The sequence below is a fragment of the Lissotriton helveticus genome, chromosome 9 (genome assembly GCF_964261635.1).
Source record: "Lissotriton helveticus chromosome 9, aLisHel1.1, whole genome shotgun sequence".
Lineage (NCBI taxonomy): Eukaryota > Metazoa > Chordata > Amphibia > Caudata > Salamandridae > Lissotriton > Lissotriton helveticus.
The window spans coordinates 635,651,878-635,672,222 of NC_136070.1; the positions used below are offsets into that span (position 1 = coordinate 635,651,878).

A 20,345-nucleotide genomic window follows, 5' to 3' on the forward strand; every position below is an offset into this window, starting at 1 on the left:
AGGACCAGAGGAGACAAACTAGACACTGATCACACATACATTGCCAACATCCAACATCCTGGTGTGACTGTGAGGTGCCCTTAAAGACCCTCCCCTCACATGGGTTCAGTCACATCTGATGGCTGGCCACAGGGGCACTGAGTCTGTGAGTACTTTTTAGACTGTGCACACAGTACATATGCATAGGCACCCACAGCTTTAGTCTGTGAGGGAGCTTGAGGGCCTCCAGAGGGCGAGGATCAGTCAAGGCCAGCACCCTCCCTCATGGGAACCCTAAGTTGCTCCTAAAACATTAGGACTTGGGTAAACATGGCGCTCTACTGTATGATCTCCCATATCCCCACTTTCAAAGGAGGCGATGCATTGGGAGGGACACTCTTCTCTCTATGGTGTTATTGACGACCACCATACCAGAGTAGGCACTCCATTACAGTGGGCAGAATTAGTGGTGATACACCCTCTTGTCTGAACCAAGGACATTGTAGGTTTTAAATGGGAATTACAGTTTCCAGTGCGCTGTGGTGTAACAAATGGCATTACATGGGCACCTCAGAAGGAAGAAAACATGCCCCCAAGATGGACAAGTATACAGAACCCCTGATCACCCTGCTTCTTTCCTAAAAGCCTTCATTTCACAGCTGGTACTATGTCACTCTCAAAGTGTCTAACAGAAAGTACAGATTTCGAATTTAGCCCCTGCTTGAGACGTACGAATGTGCTGCTCGTGTTTCACGTGTCGGTGGGTGATGAATCTAAGAATCCATTGTTTCTAGGATTTTTTTGTACCTAATCAATTTGCGGAATTTGTCCTGGTCGGGCTGATAGTATAAACGTGACTTTCCTCTTTAACATTCCTACTTCAGTAGCCCACATGTTTCATTGTTTCCTTGCAGGTGATAAATATGCATGAGGTTTCGTGTGGGGTGTGTGCTGTTAATTACATATTGGGCAACGTGGCAGTGGTGCTATAAAACCTCTTTACAGGACACACATTTACAAGCACTGAAAGAGCCCGGCACCTTCTCTGCCAACAATCCTCAAACTCACAGGAAGGTAAGTGCTTGAATGTACCCTCTCTGTCTGCTGAGGGTGGGGTTGCTGCCATGTTGGGATTTGAAGCTGATGTAAGATGGCGACTGTTTTTAGTTTTCAACAAACTACATTTGGAATGTGTACTATTGTTGTGTTGAAAATCTGACGAGACGATAATTACGTGCTTAATTTCTATTTCCAAAGAGAAGAATTTTCATGAGAGTGTGAGTAAAACGCCCTTCATCTTATTGATCTGTAATATCTACAGATGCACGTGCTATTAAAAGTGTTTTGGGGATATTCTTGTGAATCTGTATTCCAAGGTTTTTTGAACCCGGTGAAAGCAGTTCATATCAAGCTCTCGGGTAGGATTAGTTCAGAGTTAGAAGTAGTGTGTCTAGAAAAGTGAATAGTGAACTATATACTCAGTGTCCGTTAAGACATGCAGTGGAATCTAAGAAAATCGACATGTTCTCAGTGTAACCCAGTGTCTCAACCCTACAGCAGAAGTATATAGACAGTTATTTCCCACGGTTTAAGGTGGTTTGTATTCTATCTGAGTTAGTCATTTCATTTCATTTTGTTACTTTATTTCGGTTAGAGACCATTAAAGTAACAATTCATCAGTGCAAGTACAAATACATTATACCATAAAAGGATGAAAACAATTCAGGATGTGTTACATTCTCAGTAATAGCATTAGATTGATAAAAACAATAAACGCAAACAGTACAATGTTAAACTTTGATATCGTTAGAGTAAAAACAATTCATTTAAGATGGATGAATTACGTACTCAAAAATAGCACTAGTTAAGTAAAACAATAAAACCGCACTATACATTAAAGTACATTTGTGTCTGACCAGTCCGAGGCCTAGGTTGGTTGAAGTAGGGACAGAGAGGATTCTTCTCCGATTGGGCCAAATTCTCTCGAGATGCTTGCCTACAGAGAAACTTTTACAGAGGACGTACCTACTCTACAGATCCTCCAGGCTGTCTTATACTGGCGGCGGGCTCCTAGATAGCGACGCATGGGGGGGCTATCAGCTTTTCCACTGTTTGTACTAAGAAAGAACAAAATAAGCATGAGATGACAGACATAAACATGGGTAGATGGAAAGAAAGAGGAAAGAGCTGGTGGGCAAAGGAAGGTTGCAAGAATGGAAGTAAATGTCGAAAGATATAATGAAAAAAAGGAGAAAAGTAGGATGGAAGGGTAAGAGACTGAATGGATCGACCTTTGAGGATGGAAGGGTGAAAGACTGAATGAGCGACCTTTGACCCTGCTTGCAAGCAGGTCGCCCCCACGCCGCTGCTCGTCACCTGACTGCCTGGTTCCTGCCTCCTTGTTGCCTCCTTGTTTCCTGGGTTTTTTTTCCCTTCCCCTCTGCGTGCCAGTTCCCCCCGTCCACCCGCCGCTCCCGATCCGGCACTTTCCTGCCCCTGCTTCCCCGCGGCCCCGCCCCCCTGCACACCCATTCGCCTTCCCGCCTCCCAGCTGCTCCTCCCTTCCAAGCCACCTCATATGCAGACCGAGAAGCGGCAGCGCAGCAGACGCGTGCAGTGGGCGCCCACTGGCATACCAAAGGCGTGCCTAAGGCAAGCCCGTCTGTGCCCGTCCACGCCTGGACCACGCCCAGCGCCAGAACCCCAGGACCCCGCGAACGCCATGACACCAGAATCCACTGCGACACCAGAACCCTCCACGCACTCAGCGCCTACTTTCAGGCCACCCCGAAACTGACCCATGGACCCTTCTCCTGCCACACCTGCAGCTTCACTTGCGACAGAACCACCAAACCTCCAAGGACTGGACCCAACCACCTCCGCTGCATACTCCTCAACACCCGCTCCGCTCGCAAACACGCCGTCGAGCTCTGGGATCTGCTCGACACCTCCGCCCCAGACGTGGCCTTCCTGACCGAGACCTGGTGGAACGACTCCTCGGCGTCCGACATCGCCATAGCCATCCTGAACGGCTACAAGATCACCTGCAGGGATCGCGCCAACGGAACCGGAGGAGGAATAGCCATCGTCCACAAGTCCACCCTCAAGGTCACCACTCACGCAGACGACACCCTCAACACCGCCGAACACCTGCACTTCCAGATCCACACCGACCCCAACACCACCCTCAGAGGAACACTCATCTACAGACCCCCGGATCCCAGGCTCAGTTCAGCGACTCCATCGCCGACCTCGCCAGCACCCACGCAATCGCCTCCACGGACTACATCCTCCTCGAGGACCTGAACTTCCACCTTGAGAACAACAACGACGCCAACTCCACCACCCTGATCGACAACCGCGCCAACCTCGGCCTCAGACAACTCGTCACCACACCCACCCACGCCGCCAGCCACACGCTGGATCCCATCTTCTCCACAGGCTCCCACGTCGCCTTCGACCACACCACCGAACTCCACTGGACCGACCACCGCTGCATCCATTTCACCTACAAGAAACCAACCATGCACCACCGCAGCCAACAGCAGCCTCGCCGCTGCTGGGGCAAAGTCACCGAAGATCAGCTGATCACCTCCCTCGCCAAGAACCCACCCACCGGCCCAACCAACCCAGACGCCGCAGCCCGAAACCTCAGACAGCGGATCGACGACTGCCCAACACCCTTGCCCCGTTCAAGAAACCCTCCAACAGCCACGCCAACAAGAGAGCCACCTGGTTCACCGATGAGCTCCAGACCTCGAAACGTGCATGCAGGAAACTGGAGAAGACATGGCTCCACGAACGCACACCAGACAACTACGCAGCCCACAAGGACGCCGCCCGCAGACACCACCACCTCATCAGATTAGCCAAGAGATCCTCCTTCAAAGACCGCTTGGATAACAGCGCACACAACAGCAAAGAGCTCTTCAGCCTCGTAAAGGAACTCTCCAACCCCAGCGCCTACGCCAACGACATCCCGCTCTCACAAGAACTGTGCAACTCTCTGGCCATCTTCTTCCGCCGCAAGATCGCTGACATCCACAACAGCTCAACACCACGACCGCCCTGACTACGCCAGACTCCACCTCCCCTGTGAACACCACCAGCGCCAACCGCCTGACCTCCTGGTACAACGTCAACGACGACGAGACACGCAAGCTTATGAACTCCATCCACTCAGGATCTCCGTCTGACCCGTGCCCACACCGCGTATTCAACAAAGCAGACGCAGCCTTCGCACCCCAACTAAGGAAGGTCATCAACATCTCCTTCGAAACAGCGACATTCCCGGAAAGCTGGAAGCATCCCGAAATCAACGCCCTCCTCAAGATGCCCAAAGCGGACCCCAAGGACCTCAAGAACTTCCAGCCCATCTCCCTGCTCACGTTCCCGGCAAAGGTCATCAAGGAAATCATCAACCTGCAACTGGCCCGCCACCTGGAAGACAACAACATCTTGGACCCGTCCCAGTCCGGATTCAGATGAAACCACAACACCGAGACTGCCCTCATCGCCGCCACAGACGACATCATGCGCCAACTAGACAATGGCGAAACATCAGCCCTCATCTTCCTGGACCTGTCAGCCGCCTTCGACATGGTCTGCCATCGCACTCTAAAGACACGCCTCCTAGAAGCCGGAATCCAAGAGAAGGCTCTTGACTGGACAACTTCCTTCCTCTCTGGCAGAACTCAGAGCGTCCGCCTCCCACCCTTCCGATCCAAAGCCACCGACATCATCTGCGGCGTCCCCCAGGGCTCACCCCTCAGCCCAACGCTGTTCAACATCTGCATGGCCCACCTCGCACAAGTGGCCCCCCATCACAACCTCAACATCATCTCCTACGCCGACGACACCCAGCTCATCCTCTCCCTCACCAAGGACCCACACACCGCCAAAACCAAGCTTCACGAGGGAATGAAGGCCGTCGTCGACTGGATGAGGAGCAGCCGTCTGAAGCTGAACTCGGACAAGACGGAGTTCCTCATCCCCGGATCCACCCCTCAATCTGGGACGACTCCTGGTGGCCGACCACACTGGGAACAGCACCAACACCCACCGACCATGCACACAATCTAGGATTCATCCTCGACTCCTCCCTCTCCATGTCTAAGCAGGTCAACGCCGTCTACTCCTCCTGCTACAACACCCTCCGCATGCTCCGCAGGATCTACAAGTGGATCCCGACCAAAACAAGAAGAATGGCGACACAGGCCCTCGTCAGCAGCAGACTGGACTACGGCAACGCACTCTATGCAGGAATCCCAGCCAAACACATACGATGACTACAACGCATCCAAAACGCCTCCGCCAGACTGATCGCCAATGTCCCCCGTCGCAGCCACATCACCCCCACCTGAGAGACCCACACTGGCTCACCATCGACAAGAGGATCACCTTCAAGCTCCTCACCCACGCTCACAAAGTACTCCACAATGACGGACCAGCCTACCTGAATAGCAGCCTCAGCTTCCACACCCCCACCCGCCAGCTTCGCTCCGCCAGCCTCGCATTTGCCGCTGTCCCCTGCATCCAACGAACAACCTCCGGCGGCAGATCCTTGTCCTACCTCGCCGCGAAGACCTGGAACATCCTCCCTACCCACATACGGCAGACCCAAGACCTACTCGCCTTCAGAAGACTCCTCAAGACCTGGTTCTTCGAGCAGTAGCAGCACCCCCCCACTCCCCACCGCGCCTTGGGACCCTCACGGGTAAGTAGCGCGCTTTACAAGTACTCTGATTGATTGATTGATTGATTGATCGAAGCATGAAAGAGTGGGAAGATGGAAGAGCACAAGGATAGATGGAAAAGTGAAATGATCAACAGATAAAAAGGGGAATGGCGGGAAGGATGAAGTCTGGGCAGACGGGGAAGATTGTAAGGATCGATAGGAAAGGAAGGATGGATGAATGATTGGATTAATATTTAAATGGGGAAAGCATGAATTTATGAATTGATGGAAGGAGGATGAGAAGCTAAACAACATTCACTGAAGGGAATGTTTGCTCACTTGGCATGCTGGGTGTGATCAGAGTTATGGTTAAAGTGGAGGTATTTTCATTTTCTACCTCCTCCCTGGACTACCTCCACAATATTTTGGTAGTTGATATTTTTTGCTACAACATTCTTGCAGCAGGATATTTTTTTGGTCGATATTCTGACATACAAGTGAAAGGAAAAGTGAGCAAGAAAGGTAAAGCAAGCTAAGGAGTGAAAGAAAGAGGCAGAATGCAGCATAAAACAGGGAAAGAAGCACTGACAACAAAGAAAGAGTTTTCAAGGCAGTGAGGAGTGAGATGGCAAGGGAGATAAAAAGGAAGAAAGAATGGAGTTGAGCTGAACAAAATATGTCAAACAAAGTTGTGCATTTGGGATTATCAAACTAATTAATCCTAACTTTTCTACAGGTCGGCCAACAAGAAAAACAGTCAATCATTAGCTCATAAGGACATCCTTGGTGTGCTGTGGAACTGAATCCGAAGAAAGCCAACAAACAACAGAGTCATGGCCCAAGACAGAGTGCATCAGGACTGCCAGGTAAATAGACAGATGTAAAAAACGTAGAAACATCAAAAAGTATCCATATGGAATCAATAAGGGCTTCTGGTATACTTGAAAGAGAAGATTGGAAGTGTGGTTCTCTTTCACATCCACAACATTCATTCTTGGCTGTGCAAGGGCAGATGTGATGCTCACAAATCCCAATATGAAACACAAAGAGGATGTGTGGTACAGCATGAGCACACACACATATCTCAATGGCAAATTCATCTCGTTCTTTACTGTTATTTTTAACTAGCGTTTGTATAGCGCACCCTTATTGAGGCTTCGTAGCGCATTTCAGTAGTGCCTCTTCATGGTTAAAGGCAGCATCAATGCACGCCTATCACTGCCCCTTGCTAGTACAAAGCAGACCCAAAGCTGCTAAATGCCAAGCTTGATCTCAGTTCTAATGCAGTCAATGTCTTATGTTTGCACAGGATACATCAGTCAAGAGTTGCTGTTGCTGTGCCACTCAGTGTTTCAGTGAGTATTTGGTTATTATACTGCAGTTAAATGAACTAAGTTTATCATTTTATTTTTGGGAGTTTCTTGGTGTTGGGGTATCCTTGTTGATTTATGGTTAAGTTCCTCTGGAAAGGGAAATGTTCTATTCTGAAATAATATGTTTCCTGTCACTGCTTTTCTCACAAATGCACATGAATTAGGTCCACCTTTACGCTTAGGCACTGCTGAGCTTCTCCATGAATGGATCACTGATGGAGTCTCCACTCTCATCTCCATTCATGCCTTGACATACCATGCGGCACACACATCTTCACAGATGAACGGCCATTGCAGTCTCCAGGTCCCTGTGGTTTTGGGGACCTGGACCGTATTACCCAGAGTGCCTTTGGGGTGCAAAGGGCATGTGTGCCAGCTTGGTGCACCCAGGGACACTTTGGTATTACAGAAGGGGCATCAGACGCGTCTGCAGCCCATTATGTATTACAGAGAGCTCTGGCACACATGGAACACCAGCGCTATCATCAGAGGGTGTTTCCTCATGTGCACGGAGGCGTGAATCCATGCAAATGAGGGAATCACTTTGCCTCTGCCCCTGCGCGCTATTTTGGACATAGACAAGAGGCTAACATGACTATAGGAGGCGCCTGGGGAAGGCAGCTTTCTAGAGGGGAGAAAGGGGGTCCCATGGACCTCAAAGACATCCCCTTGTAGGCTGGTGCAGTCACTCACTGCACCCACCTGCAAGGGGATCTCTCACCCCTCTTGAAAGTGCAAGGGGGTGCCACCTGCACAGTGAAACACAGAGCGGCTTTGAAGCAGCTGTGCTTTATTTCTCTTGAATGCGTTGTACCCAGGGCAGCACTAGTTCGCGGCTGCCCTGGGGACAGAGCATTCATGGAAATATTGTGCGGTATCCCTGTTTGCGCACGGCGCACGTACTTAAAGGTGCACCGTTGCACAAAGAGGGAAAGCCAACATATTTGTTATACGAGCCCAGATGTACTATGGGCTGAATTTCAAGTAGGTTGGTGTTTGTACACACTGAACGCTTTCTTACCATACCTTCCTTTTCAACTGTAATAGATATATTACTCTTGAGCACAAAATGAACATTCAGTAGGATTTGCAGAATCCTGTCCTATTAACATCAATGAGGCAGGTTTCAGCCTGCAAATGGTGCAGAGTGGTAGGGATGGAGGAGTGCAAGAGGCAGAGGACCTCAAACCTGTCTTTACATTCTTTAAAAAAAAATTATTTTATCAATCCGCTTCCTGCGCTAAAAAGGAACAGGAGCTGCAATCAAAAAATAGAATACGCATTTGGCAAATACCTTGCTGGGTGCATGCAGCAGTACCTTGGAACTCTGGCTGCTTCCCATTCCCAAAAGCCCACATTTGCAAAGTGAAAGCTGACCCTCAGACACTATTTCTTCTAGAAGAATGGATACCACTGCTTTGGGTGTTAGTATTCAATCAATGATTTACAGAAGTTATTTGTTGAGGCTGGGGCCTGGAAAGAAGGTTGTTTTCAGCTAGTTAGTAGTTGAATGTAATGCATAATGGGGGTGGGAGCCACAGAGGAGCCCAGAAGCTAGGGATGATGTGGTCACACTGAGTCAGGTGGTTGTATGGAGAATTGCCTTCTTAGGGGGATGGTGGAGTCCACTATGGGCCAGATGTACAAATATTGGGAATAGTGATTTCCTAATTGCGATTTCCTACAACTTGCAATTAGGAAATCACTATTCCGATGATATGAAACTTGTTGAGTTTCAATTAGTGATTCCTAATTGTGCGTAAAGTGACCTACCTCATAAAGGTTAATGAGGTAGGTCGCAGCTTGCGACCCATTAGGAATGAAAGCCATCGGAGGGAAGATGGCTTGCTATGGTCCGCCTTGTCTGTGATTGCGTTTGCGTTAAAGCAACACTTTTTAATTTGAAATTCAGCTGTTTAACTTTATGAAAAACGGGATAGTTCAAAAGGAAAAAGTGAAATGCTCAAAATTAATTTTTTAAGAGTAGGCAGTCGTCTATGGGACCACTGCCCGCTCTTAAAAAATATTTGTGTTACGTTCTCAAAGGGAAAGTGGTCCCATAGTATCCATTTCAATTGAATTAGTGGTGCAATATTTATGTTTTGTGAACAAAATTTTGTCCCAAAACATTATTACATACCACTGTGAATCACTATTTGGAAGGAATGCCCTAAACACTCCCCTTCCACAAACCGAATCGCAAACCAATCTTCCGATTCGGTAACAACATAAAAGAGAGATCTGGGGTTTCCTTTGATATATTCTTGGAACGAAAGGCACATATTGAGTCGGATGCCTAGACTTGCCTTCAGAGAGTACACAGGTAGTGAAACCCAGAGTGAAACGAGTGCTGGCAAAAACATTTTTAATTAATTCTTAACTTACAAAGTATAGTAACAGTATGGTATTAACTTATTTTGCAATTGGAAATTATAATTCACTGCTTCAAATAAATTAAGAAAGAGCAATAAATGTGCAAAAAATATGTTTGAAATGAACTAAAAAGAAAAATCTCTTGCTGTGTGGCTTGAAACATGTTTCGCTGAGAATTACAAGAAGTAAAGGGGTGAGAATTATAAAACAGGAAGAGATGAGAATGATATAAATAAGTGGGTCCTAATGGCCTTTAAATCAGCTCTGTTTTTGATGTTAACATGTTGTTGGCGAGAAGGTGAGGTGGTTAGGGACTGAACATTTAATTTGAAAATTGTTTTTTGTTTATTTAGCTCTTCTAAATAGCTTCTACCTTTAGTATCACAGATGAGTAGCAGTAGGCATTTCAGAGATTGATATGTTTTCTTCTTTTTTCAGAATGGCTTCTTGGTCTAATGTCACTTGTTTGGATAGCGCTGAGCATCGCTGAGATTGTCATTGGTAAGATCAAAGGATCTCATTGCCTCCTTGTACTCTTTCGTCTCCCCAACACCCTGACATGTGCATCCCTTTTTCTATCCTCTTTTCATCCCTTTTTCCAGTTCACCTCATGAGATTAGGATATACCACCCCTCGAAAGATTATTTTATGCTGAATGGATACATACTTATAACCTGTTGGCTAGTAATGCCTTATTTGGTGTATGACATGTGAATTAGTATCTACCTCATTAACTAGGAAATGGTTGATCTTTGCCCATCTCTTTTAAGAAAGATTTTGTTAGAACTCGAGACAAACTGCTTTGACACTTTGGTTTGTGGTAGATCATTAAGTCCATTCTACACCCCACCAAGGGGTTATCTCTGGTGACTGGCCCACCCCAACCTCTCCACCAACTAAGGCATTCTTAATTTCACCCTCTAAAGGAGATATCTCTGGACTGTTGACCATTTGCTATGTTTTGAAACTCAATAAATGCATGTAAAGTAGTCTCTGTTGGAAACAGGCCCAAACAACATCTCTGGATAGTTCGTTTTTAAATACCTCTTTTGGCCAAAACCCCAATGCTACTCGCCCTTCAGCACTTTCTTTTCTTTTGGAAGAACAAAAATCCAGCACCAAAATGCACTGAGACACATGTATGAGTAGCCAGGAGGGACTTAAATGTTTCCCCATAGCCTAAAGAGATCTGTCATAGTGAGTTAATTGAGTGTCTCTTAAAAATAGTTCTCACCTCCCCGACTGTTATCCAAAGGCAAGAGGTTGAGGGAACCTCTGTCAATATTTAGGATGTGACTCACCTCACCTAACCTCTTGAAATTATTGCAGGTAACTAATCGGAAGGGAATCACGTTGGTTTCTGTGTTTAGATTCAACCAACCTAAACATATACTCTTGACATTCATGCTATGACTCTGCTGATAAGCATGAGCTCTTCGTGTCACATTTTTGTGAGAGCTTTGAGGTGTGACTGCACGTGTTATATAATGCCTCACAACTTACAATTGAGTCAGTAGCGTGAGTCATGAATTATCATGTGATCCCAAAATGATCCGCTGAGTTATAAGAAAAGATGTTAAAAACATTTAAAATAATAGATTGAAAGAGTTAGCTAGAACATGAAACTGAGCGGTAGGAAGACAGAGTGAGAATGTGAGTGAGAGGAGAGAGTGAGAGTGAGAGACAGGGAGAGAAAGAAAGAGAAAGAGAGGGTCTAATAAAAAATGATTGATTGGAAGAGGGCTAGAATGAGAGCAAAAGAACAAAGCAAAGGTGAGGCTGAGGATTGGAGAAAGGGAGGAGAAAAGAATGAGAAAAAGTAGGTGACAAGGCACAGGTGGTCTTAAAGGAAAACCAGAGTCAAGTCAGAAGGTGTTATAAATCATATGTTTTTAAGCCAAACTGCTTTAGGGCCCCATTACAAGTTCATTGATACATTCTGATCTCATGTAAACTGAGGGATGGGGATTCGGTGGGTGTGTTTTAAACATACCCTCACAGCTTTCCCTAAATTAAGGAAAATGCCTTTAGTAATGCCAAATTATGTGGAATTTTGTGTGCATACAAAACAGTGCTGAATGGAATGCTTGAATTAATATAAGGCACTGGTAATCACTCAGGCTGCATCCCAATCCTTTGTTATTTTGCACACAATGCCGACTCAGTTTAGACCCAGCTATATGCAAATCAACCATTTCTCTGCTCCAATAGGAACAGTCCAGTCCGAAATGCCAAGCCAGACCCCCCCTGAACCGAAACACAAGCAAACCAGAATTTGTTGTGCTACCATAATATTTTGCCATCTTACGTTTGTTTCAAGATGAAAACTAGGAAGAGTAGGCATTTACCATAACTGGGGTGGTAAATACCTCATCCTTGGATAATGGTATTACCAAGTGTGGTAAATGCCTTAACTGACTTAACTTGCAAGGAGGTCCATAGTCTTTCATCAACAAACCTCATAACTGCAAATCCCAGCATGGTTTTGTCCAGGATTGTGCTTAGTGTCTTGGAGACCAGAGGCCATACTGTCTGCATTCTATACATTTTAATAAGACTAGTTCCTTCTATCAGGTGAGTCTGGAATATCTGGCAATGTGTTATTTGCTGGTAGAAGATCAAACTTAATATGAGCCACCCTACTGAAGATTTCTTTGGCAATTTTGCATTGCTCTATAATGCAACACCTAATGTAGTTATTTCACTGATCTGTTGTTTTCATACTCACAGGTTCTGTTTATCTGCAACAATGCCCAGCGCAACGCTTCATCCCTATCTACCTCATCGTCAATGGCGTCACTGTCATCATCATGTCCCTCCTCTCTATTGTGGCTGGACTGAGGCCAAATAAGCTTGTCTATGGCATCCTTGCGCTGTTGAGCCTCTTTTGGTTTGCTTGGCTCATCACAGGTAATACTTTTAATTATGTCGTATAGTTCTAGGGAAAATCATAATCAAACAATTGGAAGCTATCAATCACAAGATAACTAATAAAATTATCAGTCCATTTGCAAGATAGTTTGTAAACACAAAGTGCCATCCATAAGATGGTAGATGAAAAAAGGGTTTTAAAATGAGAGCGCACAGCACAATAAGCCATTTACAAGATGGTGAATGAGCATGAAGTGGTGGGTATATTGATTATCATTATCAATATACTTACGGATAAAGTGACCTGATAGGCTCCTGTTTCTGAATGGCTAGTTGTGCAATTTATTAACATCACAACATAAAATACCCACCAGGATTAGAATTTGTGGGCAAGGTAAGAAAAGTGATACATTCTATATCTGAGTAAAAAAACTGAGATTCATAGTGTACTTTGTATTTAAGAGCACTTAAAGTGATTTCTAAAATTGGGATGGATGTAATTTTTTGAAGCATCGTTTAAAATATGACATATGTGTACCAAGTCAAATTTCCTGGGGCAGGTTGTTCCATAAATTGATTCCAAATACCTGTATTTTCCTGCTTCCAGATCTCTTATTATTTGCATTTTATTGACGTTATTTACATAGGGTTTATGTAGGCTCAGAGGCTACCGCAATGCTTTACATTGGCAGATATTTTGTACTGACTGATGCAGCTTTAAAACAATGTCTGGTTAACTTACAAATTGGGTGTGGGCAGGTAAAATCCATAGAAGAAAAATCTTTGAGATCTGCATACATTGATAGGAGGTGCTGTGGATTGGCCAGGAGGGGACACTGGGTAGGGAGAGAAGTAAATGGAGAAGGTGAAGAGTTTCAGTTCTTTCGTGGAGATAAGGGCAGTGGAGTTTGGCACCTGTCTGTTTCTCGAATCTTGACACCCTCATTCAGTTATTATTCAATGGTCTATAAAGGCAGATAGGTACATATTTACTTAGGCCTTTACTGGAATGGAGGAACCCAGCATCAATCACAACTCAAACATAAGCTCAAAACATGTAGTTCCTCTGCAGGTCCTGGCGGTGAGCGAGTCAGAGTTTGCGCAAGGGGCGGAATTCTGAGTTGTACGGAGTTTACAGCACTCACTAATTACCAGTGGAAATATAGTCCACACCGTTCGTAAAATTTTGGCAAGCCAGATTTAACAGTTGAAAAGTACGTTATTTATCATGAGATGCAGATTGTGGCGTGTTAAGCAATGAGGCCAACGTGATCCACTGGGCTAGAGTGAGTTTGTTTTCTCAAAACAATTGGACTAGGTCTCTACCATACAGACTGAAGTGTCCAAGGCGCTTTTCCAGCACGGAGATGACAATTCTATTCTAAATCGTAAACTGGAGTTTACCATCAGTTGTAGGCCGAGCTCCATGATAAAGGGAAAAACGATGTATCCTGCTCAAAAAGTATTTCAAACAGAGCCTTACCATACTCACCACTGATAAAAAGCCATTTTAACATTAAAAATAACCTTAAAGTTTCGAACTTTTATCTGTGGGGTCATAGATTGCCCAAGTGAGTGAAACACCTGAAGAAGGGACTTCGGAGAGATTTTCTGTAATCAGTGACACATCTCATTTAGTACTGCTAAGGTGCAACCAGTTTTACTGTAGCCACCCCATGACTGCTTCCTGGGACTTCCTGATTGCAAATCATTTCTTCGCCAAAAAGGTTACGCTATCTAAATGCATCTTGATGCTTTCTGTTATTTCCATGGTAAATATTTAAAGTGAAATGTTACACGTATATTTTGTGATATTTAATGTTATAGTCCTCTAATCCCCCCCTCATGCGTTAGAGGTCTTTGGTCAAATTGTTTCATGTAAATCAAATATACTGTCATTAAGCTTATATTATAGAACTTTTTAACTGAAAGATTCATAGTTTTATCATTGGTATCAATGTACCTTCTGGAGATTACATCTTATGCCAGGAAAAGAGAGTTATATACATATGTAGAGTTTTAAGTGACACATGGTGCCTGTTGTACTCATGGGTTTTGTGGAAATGTGGGTTAATCAAAAATGTAGGATTATTTTAAAGATCGGTCGGCAAGGATCTGATATCAGTGTTGGGGATATGATAAATTTCCGTTTTTTCACCCAACAGGGAGCGTCTGGACTTTCCCACTGTACCCCAACTACACAAACTGCAACAGAACCGTCTACCTATTTACATTCTCCATCTTGATCATCCAGTGGATCGTCTTGGCGCTGTCCCTCCCTGCGATCATTGTCAAACTTTTCTCCTCTTTCCTCGCTTGTTCTTCTTGTTCCTCTTGCTGTCTTTGTTCTCTGTGCTCCTCTTGCGTTTCCTGTGTTACTAAAGGATGAACTTAAGGCCCCAAAATCCTTACATTTTGTTAGAAAACTTGCAGTTCCATGGACTATTTGCACAATGCTGACTCAAGGAAGAAATTGGTTATTTTGTAAATTCACAATTGCTAATAGATGACCCTTCCTTCTGACTGACACATCATCTAGACACCAGGATGATGGCCCAACACAATTATTATTAGGCACATTGTGTAACAATAAGCACCACATGATACCCAAAGGTGTTGTGAATCCTGATTTTGCACAAAAGCAGGACACATGTAGGGGTCAAAGGTCAACCTTAGCTCTGAGAGAGTGTCAAGCGTGTATAGCTCCAACAGAAAACATGGCATGAACTCCGCCGCGGCCCGTGTAGGTAAGAGCGCTGGGGCCGGGTGGGGGAGGAGGGGTATTTCGACAGATGAAGACAAGGGAAAAATAATTATTTATTGCATTTTCCCTCGCAGTCACCTGTTGATTCCCTCCCAACCCGGACCCACCACCCCACCACACATACCTGTACGGGCTGCGGTTGCATGAACTATTTTTCCACTTAAGTAATTAACTGTTTTTTGAACATCCTAGAGACACAGAACTAATATACTTACTGGGTTTGCTGTTGTTCCATTTAAAGGGCGTGTATTCCAGCAATTCGGACTGCATTCTTCCTATTGAAGGAGGATTAATACTGATTTATATAAGGTTGCTGCCTGTCACAAAAAAAAAATAACAGATGTTGCGATTCAAGTTAGTTTACTGACTACAAAATCAGTAAACTCTTCACCAAGATTTGCACAGGAAATCATTTCTTCTAGAGTAGTTTTGTTAATTGCCGGTACGGCACACAACAATGAGCAAAAGTTGGTGCACCAGAGAACTACCATGGTAAATAATAAATGATTACCACCTACGGCTCACAACAAAGGTTTTTTTCAGATCAGTATGATGATCCTAGACAGCCAACATTTTGGGAAATAGAAAAAAATGTGCCACACTGTTGAAATAGTGTAAGATGGAAGCGTTTGTTGGAAAGAGAAGAAGGCAGAGGTTTACTAAGGCTTTATGCCTGTGCATGCATCCACAAAGTGGCGCATGTTATCTACTATTCAGAGCAAAAGGTGTGTTCCAATAGGATGGTGAACGTTACAGATCACACAAACTGTGGCTTGAAGGTGGCATTACTAGGGTGGATCAATGCAAGCATGCACAGGTTCTGACGCCAAGCCGCGTCTATGAAGCTCAAGACCAGGCTTTGTCTAGCAGAAAAAGGCTCAAGCAAGGTAACATTTGCTTTTCTTTCTTCAGAAAAATCATTCCATTCCATATGGAATGCAGTGCACAACACATATCCCATGCACTGGAGCCTTCTGAATTTGTTACACGTAGAAATTAGTTCTGGAATGGTATGTCTCCAATATAAACCCTATGCTAGACAATGAACACTCACAGATGTACCATGATGTGACGCTGGGCGTCACGCAAGGCAGCCAGCCCTTTGAGATTCATCAGACGGAGCTACACCAGTTTAAGGCCAATCTTGGTAGATTCGAAAATAAACTGGGTGCTATGCTGCGCTGGGTGAAAAATGTGTACATTTGGGACTAAGGGCCATATGTATCAATGCCAAATGGGTTTGCAAACGCCGAAATTCGCAGAATTTCGGCGTTTGCGAACTCATTTTCGCAAAATGGTATGTATGAAAGAATTTGGGTGCAAAATAAGGAATCGCAAAATTTGCCATTCCTTATTTTGCGATTGCATTTAAGGAATCGCACATTTTGCGATTCCTTAAATGCAATGTATTAAGCAAATAAAAATTCCAAAATGCCCTTAAGGAATCGAAAATTACCACCAACTTCTAGTTGGTGGTAAGTTGCGATTTCCTTGAAAAATGCACATTTCAGCATTTTTCAAAGTGCCATGTGACGCACATACATGCCCTTAGGGCATGTATGTGCACCACATGTGCACCCATGCTTATTTCAGGGGTGCAACAGGGTGTCCTTCGGACACCCCTGCACCCTTGAAATTATTCTCAATTTGCGATTCGCAAATTGCGAATCGCAAATTGAGAAAAAAGTCCCATTCTTTCCTATGGGCCTCCTGGCCCATAGCAAGAAATGGGAAAGTATTCCTTAATTGCGAATTCGCAATTTGCAAGTTCGCAATTAAGGAATATCAAGAAATCGCTAAAAAATTGCATTTTTCTTGATACATACCATTTTGCGATTCTGAAATAGCGATTTCTTAAAAATCGCTATTACAGAATCGCAAATTGGTTCCTTGATACATATGGCCCTAAATGTGTATTTCAAATAAGAAAGGTATAAGAATAGACCTAATTAGAAATGAATGTGTCCTTGTGTACTGTAACTGGTGCTCATGTAAAGCGCTCTGATACCTGATTCCTTTGGGTCAAGTTCCCGCTATATAAAACTCTAAAAAAATAAAATGAAATAAAAAGTGATAAAGTACCTCTAAGGCGAATTGCTGAATGCTTTAAGTTAAACATTTCTCTATTCAAAACAATAGTATTTAAATTGCTTTTCCTTTTAGTATATTATCATAATGTGACAAGTCAAAATTAAAACATTTGGGGGTCATGGAATCACAGGTGTCTAACGTCTTTGCGACAGGGTAATGATTGACATACAACTTTAGCGGTAGGAAAATGCATAACAAATAGATGTTTCCAGTACCCCACTTCCTCTTACTAATAAAGAAAATGTGACAGTTAACACATTCAAAATCATATATGAAGGTATGATTATTATTTGTTGTCGTTGTTATTGTGCTTCAATAAATTAATTTGTTTGGAAAACTGGCATCCTTTAAATAATTCACATGTAGATCTGAATGGGGTGAACAAATACAATTAAAAGATTGCGTTTTACAGACACTGTCGCATTTTTGTTCTTAAATGTTCTTTTGAGTTCTTGGACGTTTTACTTCCTGAGCAGAACGTCTGCTAATGTATCATATATGCCATTGTATTTTTTCAAGTCGATGATTTCTACAAACCATTAATGCATAGTGTTTTAGGTAAACAGACCATATAAATGACTATTCTCCCCTTTATAATATCATGATTTCATACATACCCCACTGGCCGTCAAGTGGTGGAATTACCCAAAATGTGATCAGCTTCTTAAGAACCATTGTTAATCATACGTAAATAAGGTAGAGGCATTATTTATTAGATTTACATTTGGAGTTGGAAGAATAGTTGATCTTGCAGAGTTGCATCATGCTCGACTTGTAGGCTTGGTGCTGGGCTGGATAATTGTTACAGTTTGTCCATTGGTCTCAAGTGAGCCTGAGTGTAGCTGGTTTTGCCTTTGAACCTTCTTTAGTGGTTTGACCAGTGCAACAAGAATGAGAGACATGGTTGCAAAGGCAAGGAAATATACTATGTTTGTGTGTGCACTTGTTTGAATGAACATAGTTGATGCAGTGATGTTCTTTACAGCTAAAACAGAGAGCAGGGAAAACCCCAGGAGCTGTTGCAGGAGACCGGATGTGATGTCGGCTGCATTAGGAGATTCCACCACTCACACCCGCCAGTGCAAAAGGAAAACAAATGTTGCCACAGTCCTGCAGACAACAGCAACAGAGTTTTGTCAGGACGCCTGTGTCCTTTGATTGTAACAAAATACTGCAGGACACAATCCATATCTGGTACTGATGGATGTACCAGACTTTATATGATCACAAATTAATACGCAGAATGACATGGACAACTGTATGGTGTCAGAGATTAGTCGGACCACTTGTATGCTTATGTGAGGTCTGCACAAGTTTACTCAGCAAAATAGGAAAAGTGGAACATTACTGTACAAAGAGGCAGCGTGTGCCCTTTATTAGCAGTGAACATCTAGTGCTAAACCCCCCAACTCCCAATGTTCAGGACATTTGACAGGATTTCCACATACAATCAGGAGCATAGCTTAGTCAGTGACATTCTGAGGGGCATGAATCGTCAAGTCTCTCCGACCTGATTGAGGGCCTCCAGTATCAGAAGGGGGAGCCCTAGGAGCCAGACTCCCAGGAACTTCTTCCTCCCGAACAATTTGGAGGGGAGTTGGGTCTGGTGTAACCATGTCTGAGCCACCGTATAATGGCCAATCGGATTGTATTTCTACTGCCGTGTATGAGGAGTGCAAGGACTCGACCCCTGGGCCCAGGAAAAGGACCGGCGACGTTGATGATGATAAGCATGTTAAGCATGAACTAACAAACAAGACTGATTTCCTGGAAAATGCTTCTGATTTTGCCCAAGAATTGTCAATGTGGAATCTCCCTTCCCTAATGCAAACAACCTTTCAGGGAATGTTAAAGGCACTGGTTTTGAACAGTACTCAAAATGTTAAGCTTATCCAACTACTCGAAAGTATTAGTAAATCACCAAAGGATGGTTCTAGGGAGGCGATTTTAGAAGGAGATTTAAATGGTGTTATCACTGATCCTAGTTCTCCTTCTCTCCTATTGAGCGGTCCCTTTATCTACTCGCACCTTAAATGATGAGATATATGTTTCTAGATGTCCCTTCCTTTTTTTCAAAAAAAGAGTAGTGTATTTGGGCAACAAAGGGTCTTATCTAAGTGTCGCCTCACTATGTTGTTGAGGCCTGGGGTGAGAAGGAGAGCTCAGGAAAGGAGGGTAGGTAGAAAGCATAGGTGCTGTTTAAGGCCACATGGAATGGAGTTCATGAGCCAGGCTCCTAGATCCTCCCAAGCTGCCAGCTTCAAGGGCTCCAACTAAGATGTGAAAACAACTAACCGCTAAGGGGAAGCTGGGCAAGAAAGACATAGAGAGGTCAGGGAAACTTCCAGAGAAAGAAAGTGGGACAATTTAAGAAATCAAGGAAAGTTCACGGGTGGCAAAAAAGGTTTATGGGGACAAACGTATGAAAATACACAAAAAATACTCCCAGTATTAACACCAAAAAAATAGTAAGATGAACAAATAACAAGTCGCTGTTTTCTTCTTTTCTTCTTTTATTTCACGTGGTAAACGTTCTCAAAATTCTCTAGCCGACACGTGTTTCGTCTGTAATGGTGTTTAGCCACAGACTTCTTCAAGGCTGTTTCCTCTAAGTTCAATCTGTGATACTTTCTTCCCTGTCGCCCCAACTATGGTGTGCAGGGGGTTGGCATTTTTGATAAATCAGATCTCCGCGTTTTCCAACGTGTTTATTAACAGCTGTATGGTACTATGTTCCACATAAATATGAGTTGGGTATTTTCCTCCTAAGACGATATCACGTCTTCATTCAAATAAAGTATCTGACGCCAGATACTTTATTGGAATGAAGACGTGATATCGTGTTCAGCACTGCCCTAAGAGGGGCTAGGTGAGCTTTTGAAGTCCCTGTAAGGATGGCGTTCCCTTAATCGATTTTAGAGGGAACCAGGGATTGAACTACTATCTTGAAGTCCTCATGGGCAGAAAAGGTTTCAATTTCTTGAGGTGTTTTAGAGAAAATAGAGTACTTTTTGCAGAGTTTTTGATGTGGGCCTCCATCGAAAGGTTCTTGTCAAGGGTGATGCCTAGAGACTTAACTGAGTCGGATAGAACGAGGGGGCAGTTTAGGGCAACCAGATTCTTGAGCCACTTTTGGATAGGACGATGGTTGCTTTTTGGATAGAATAGGATCAGTTCCGTTTTATCTGGGTTGAGCTTTAAGTGTTTGACGTTGAAA

General features: G+C 44.1%; 1 protein-coding gene across 1 annotated transcript; it reads left to right on the forward strand.

Annotated features, from left to right (window-relative positions):
• The first annotated feature begins 1,005 nt into the window (after nt 1-1,005).
• On the forward strand, nt 1,006-14,662 carry LOC144782890 (transmembrane protein 272-like). Its single transcript, XM_078662143.1, has 6 exons — nt 1,006-1,053; nt 6,393-6,522; nt 6,966-7,011; nt 9,841-9,903; nt 12,133-12,312; nt 14,439-14,662. Exons 2-6 carry the CDS (start codon nt 6,490-6,492, stop codon nt 14,660-14,662), a joined length of 546 nt encoding a protein of 181 aa, XP_078518269.1. The 5' UTR covers nt 1,006-1,053; nt 6,393-6,489.
• Nucleotides 14,663-20,345: the final 5,683 nt, after the last annotated feature.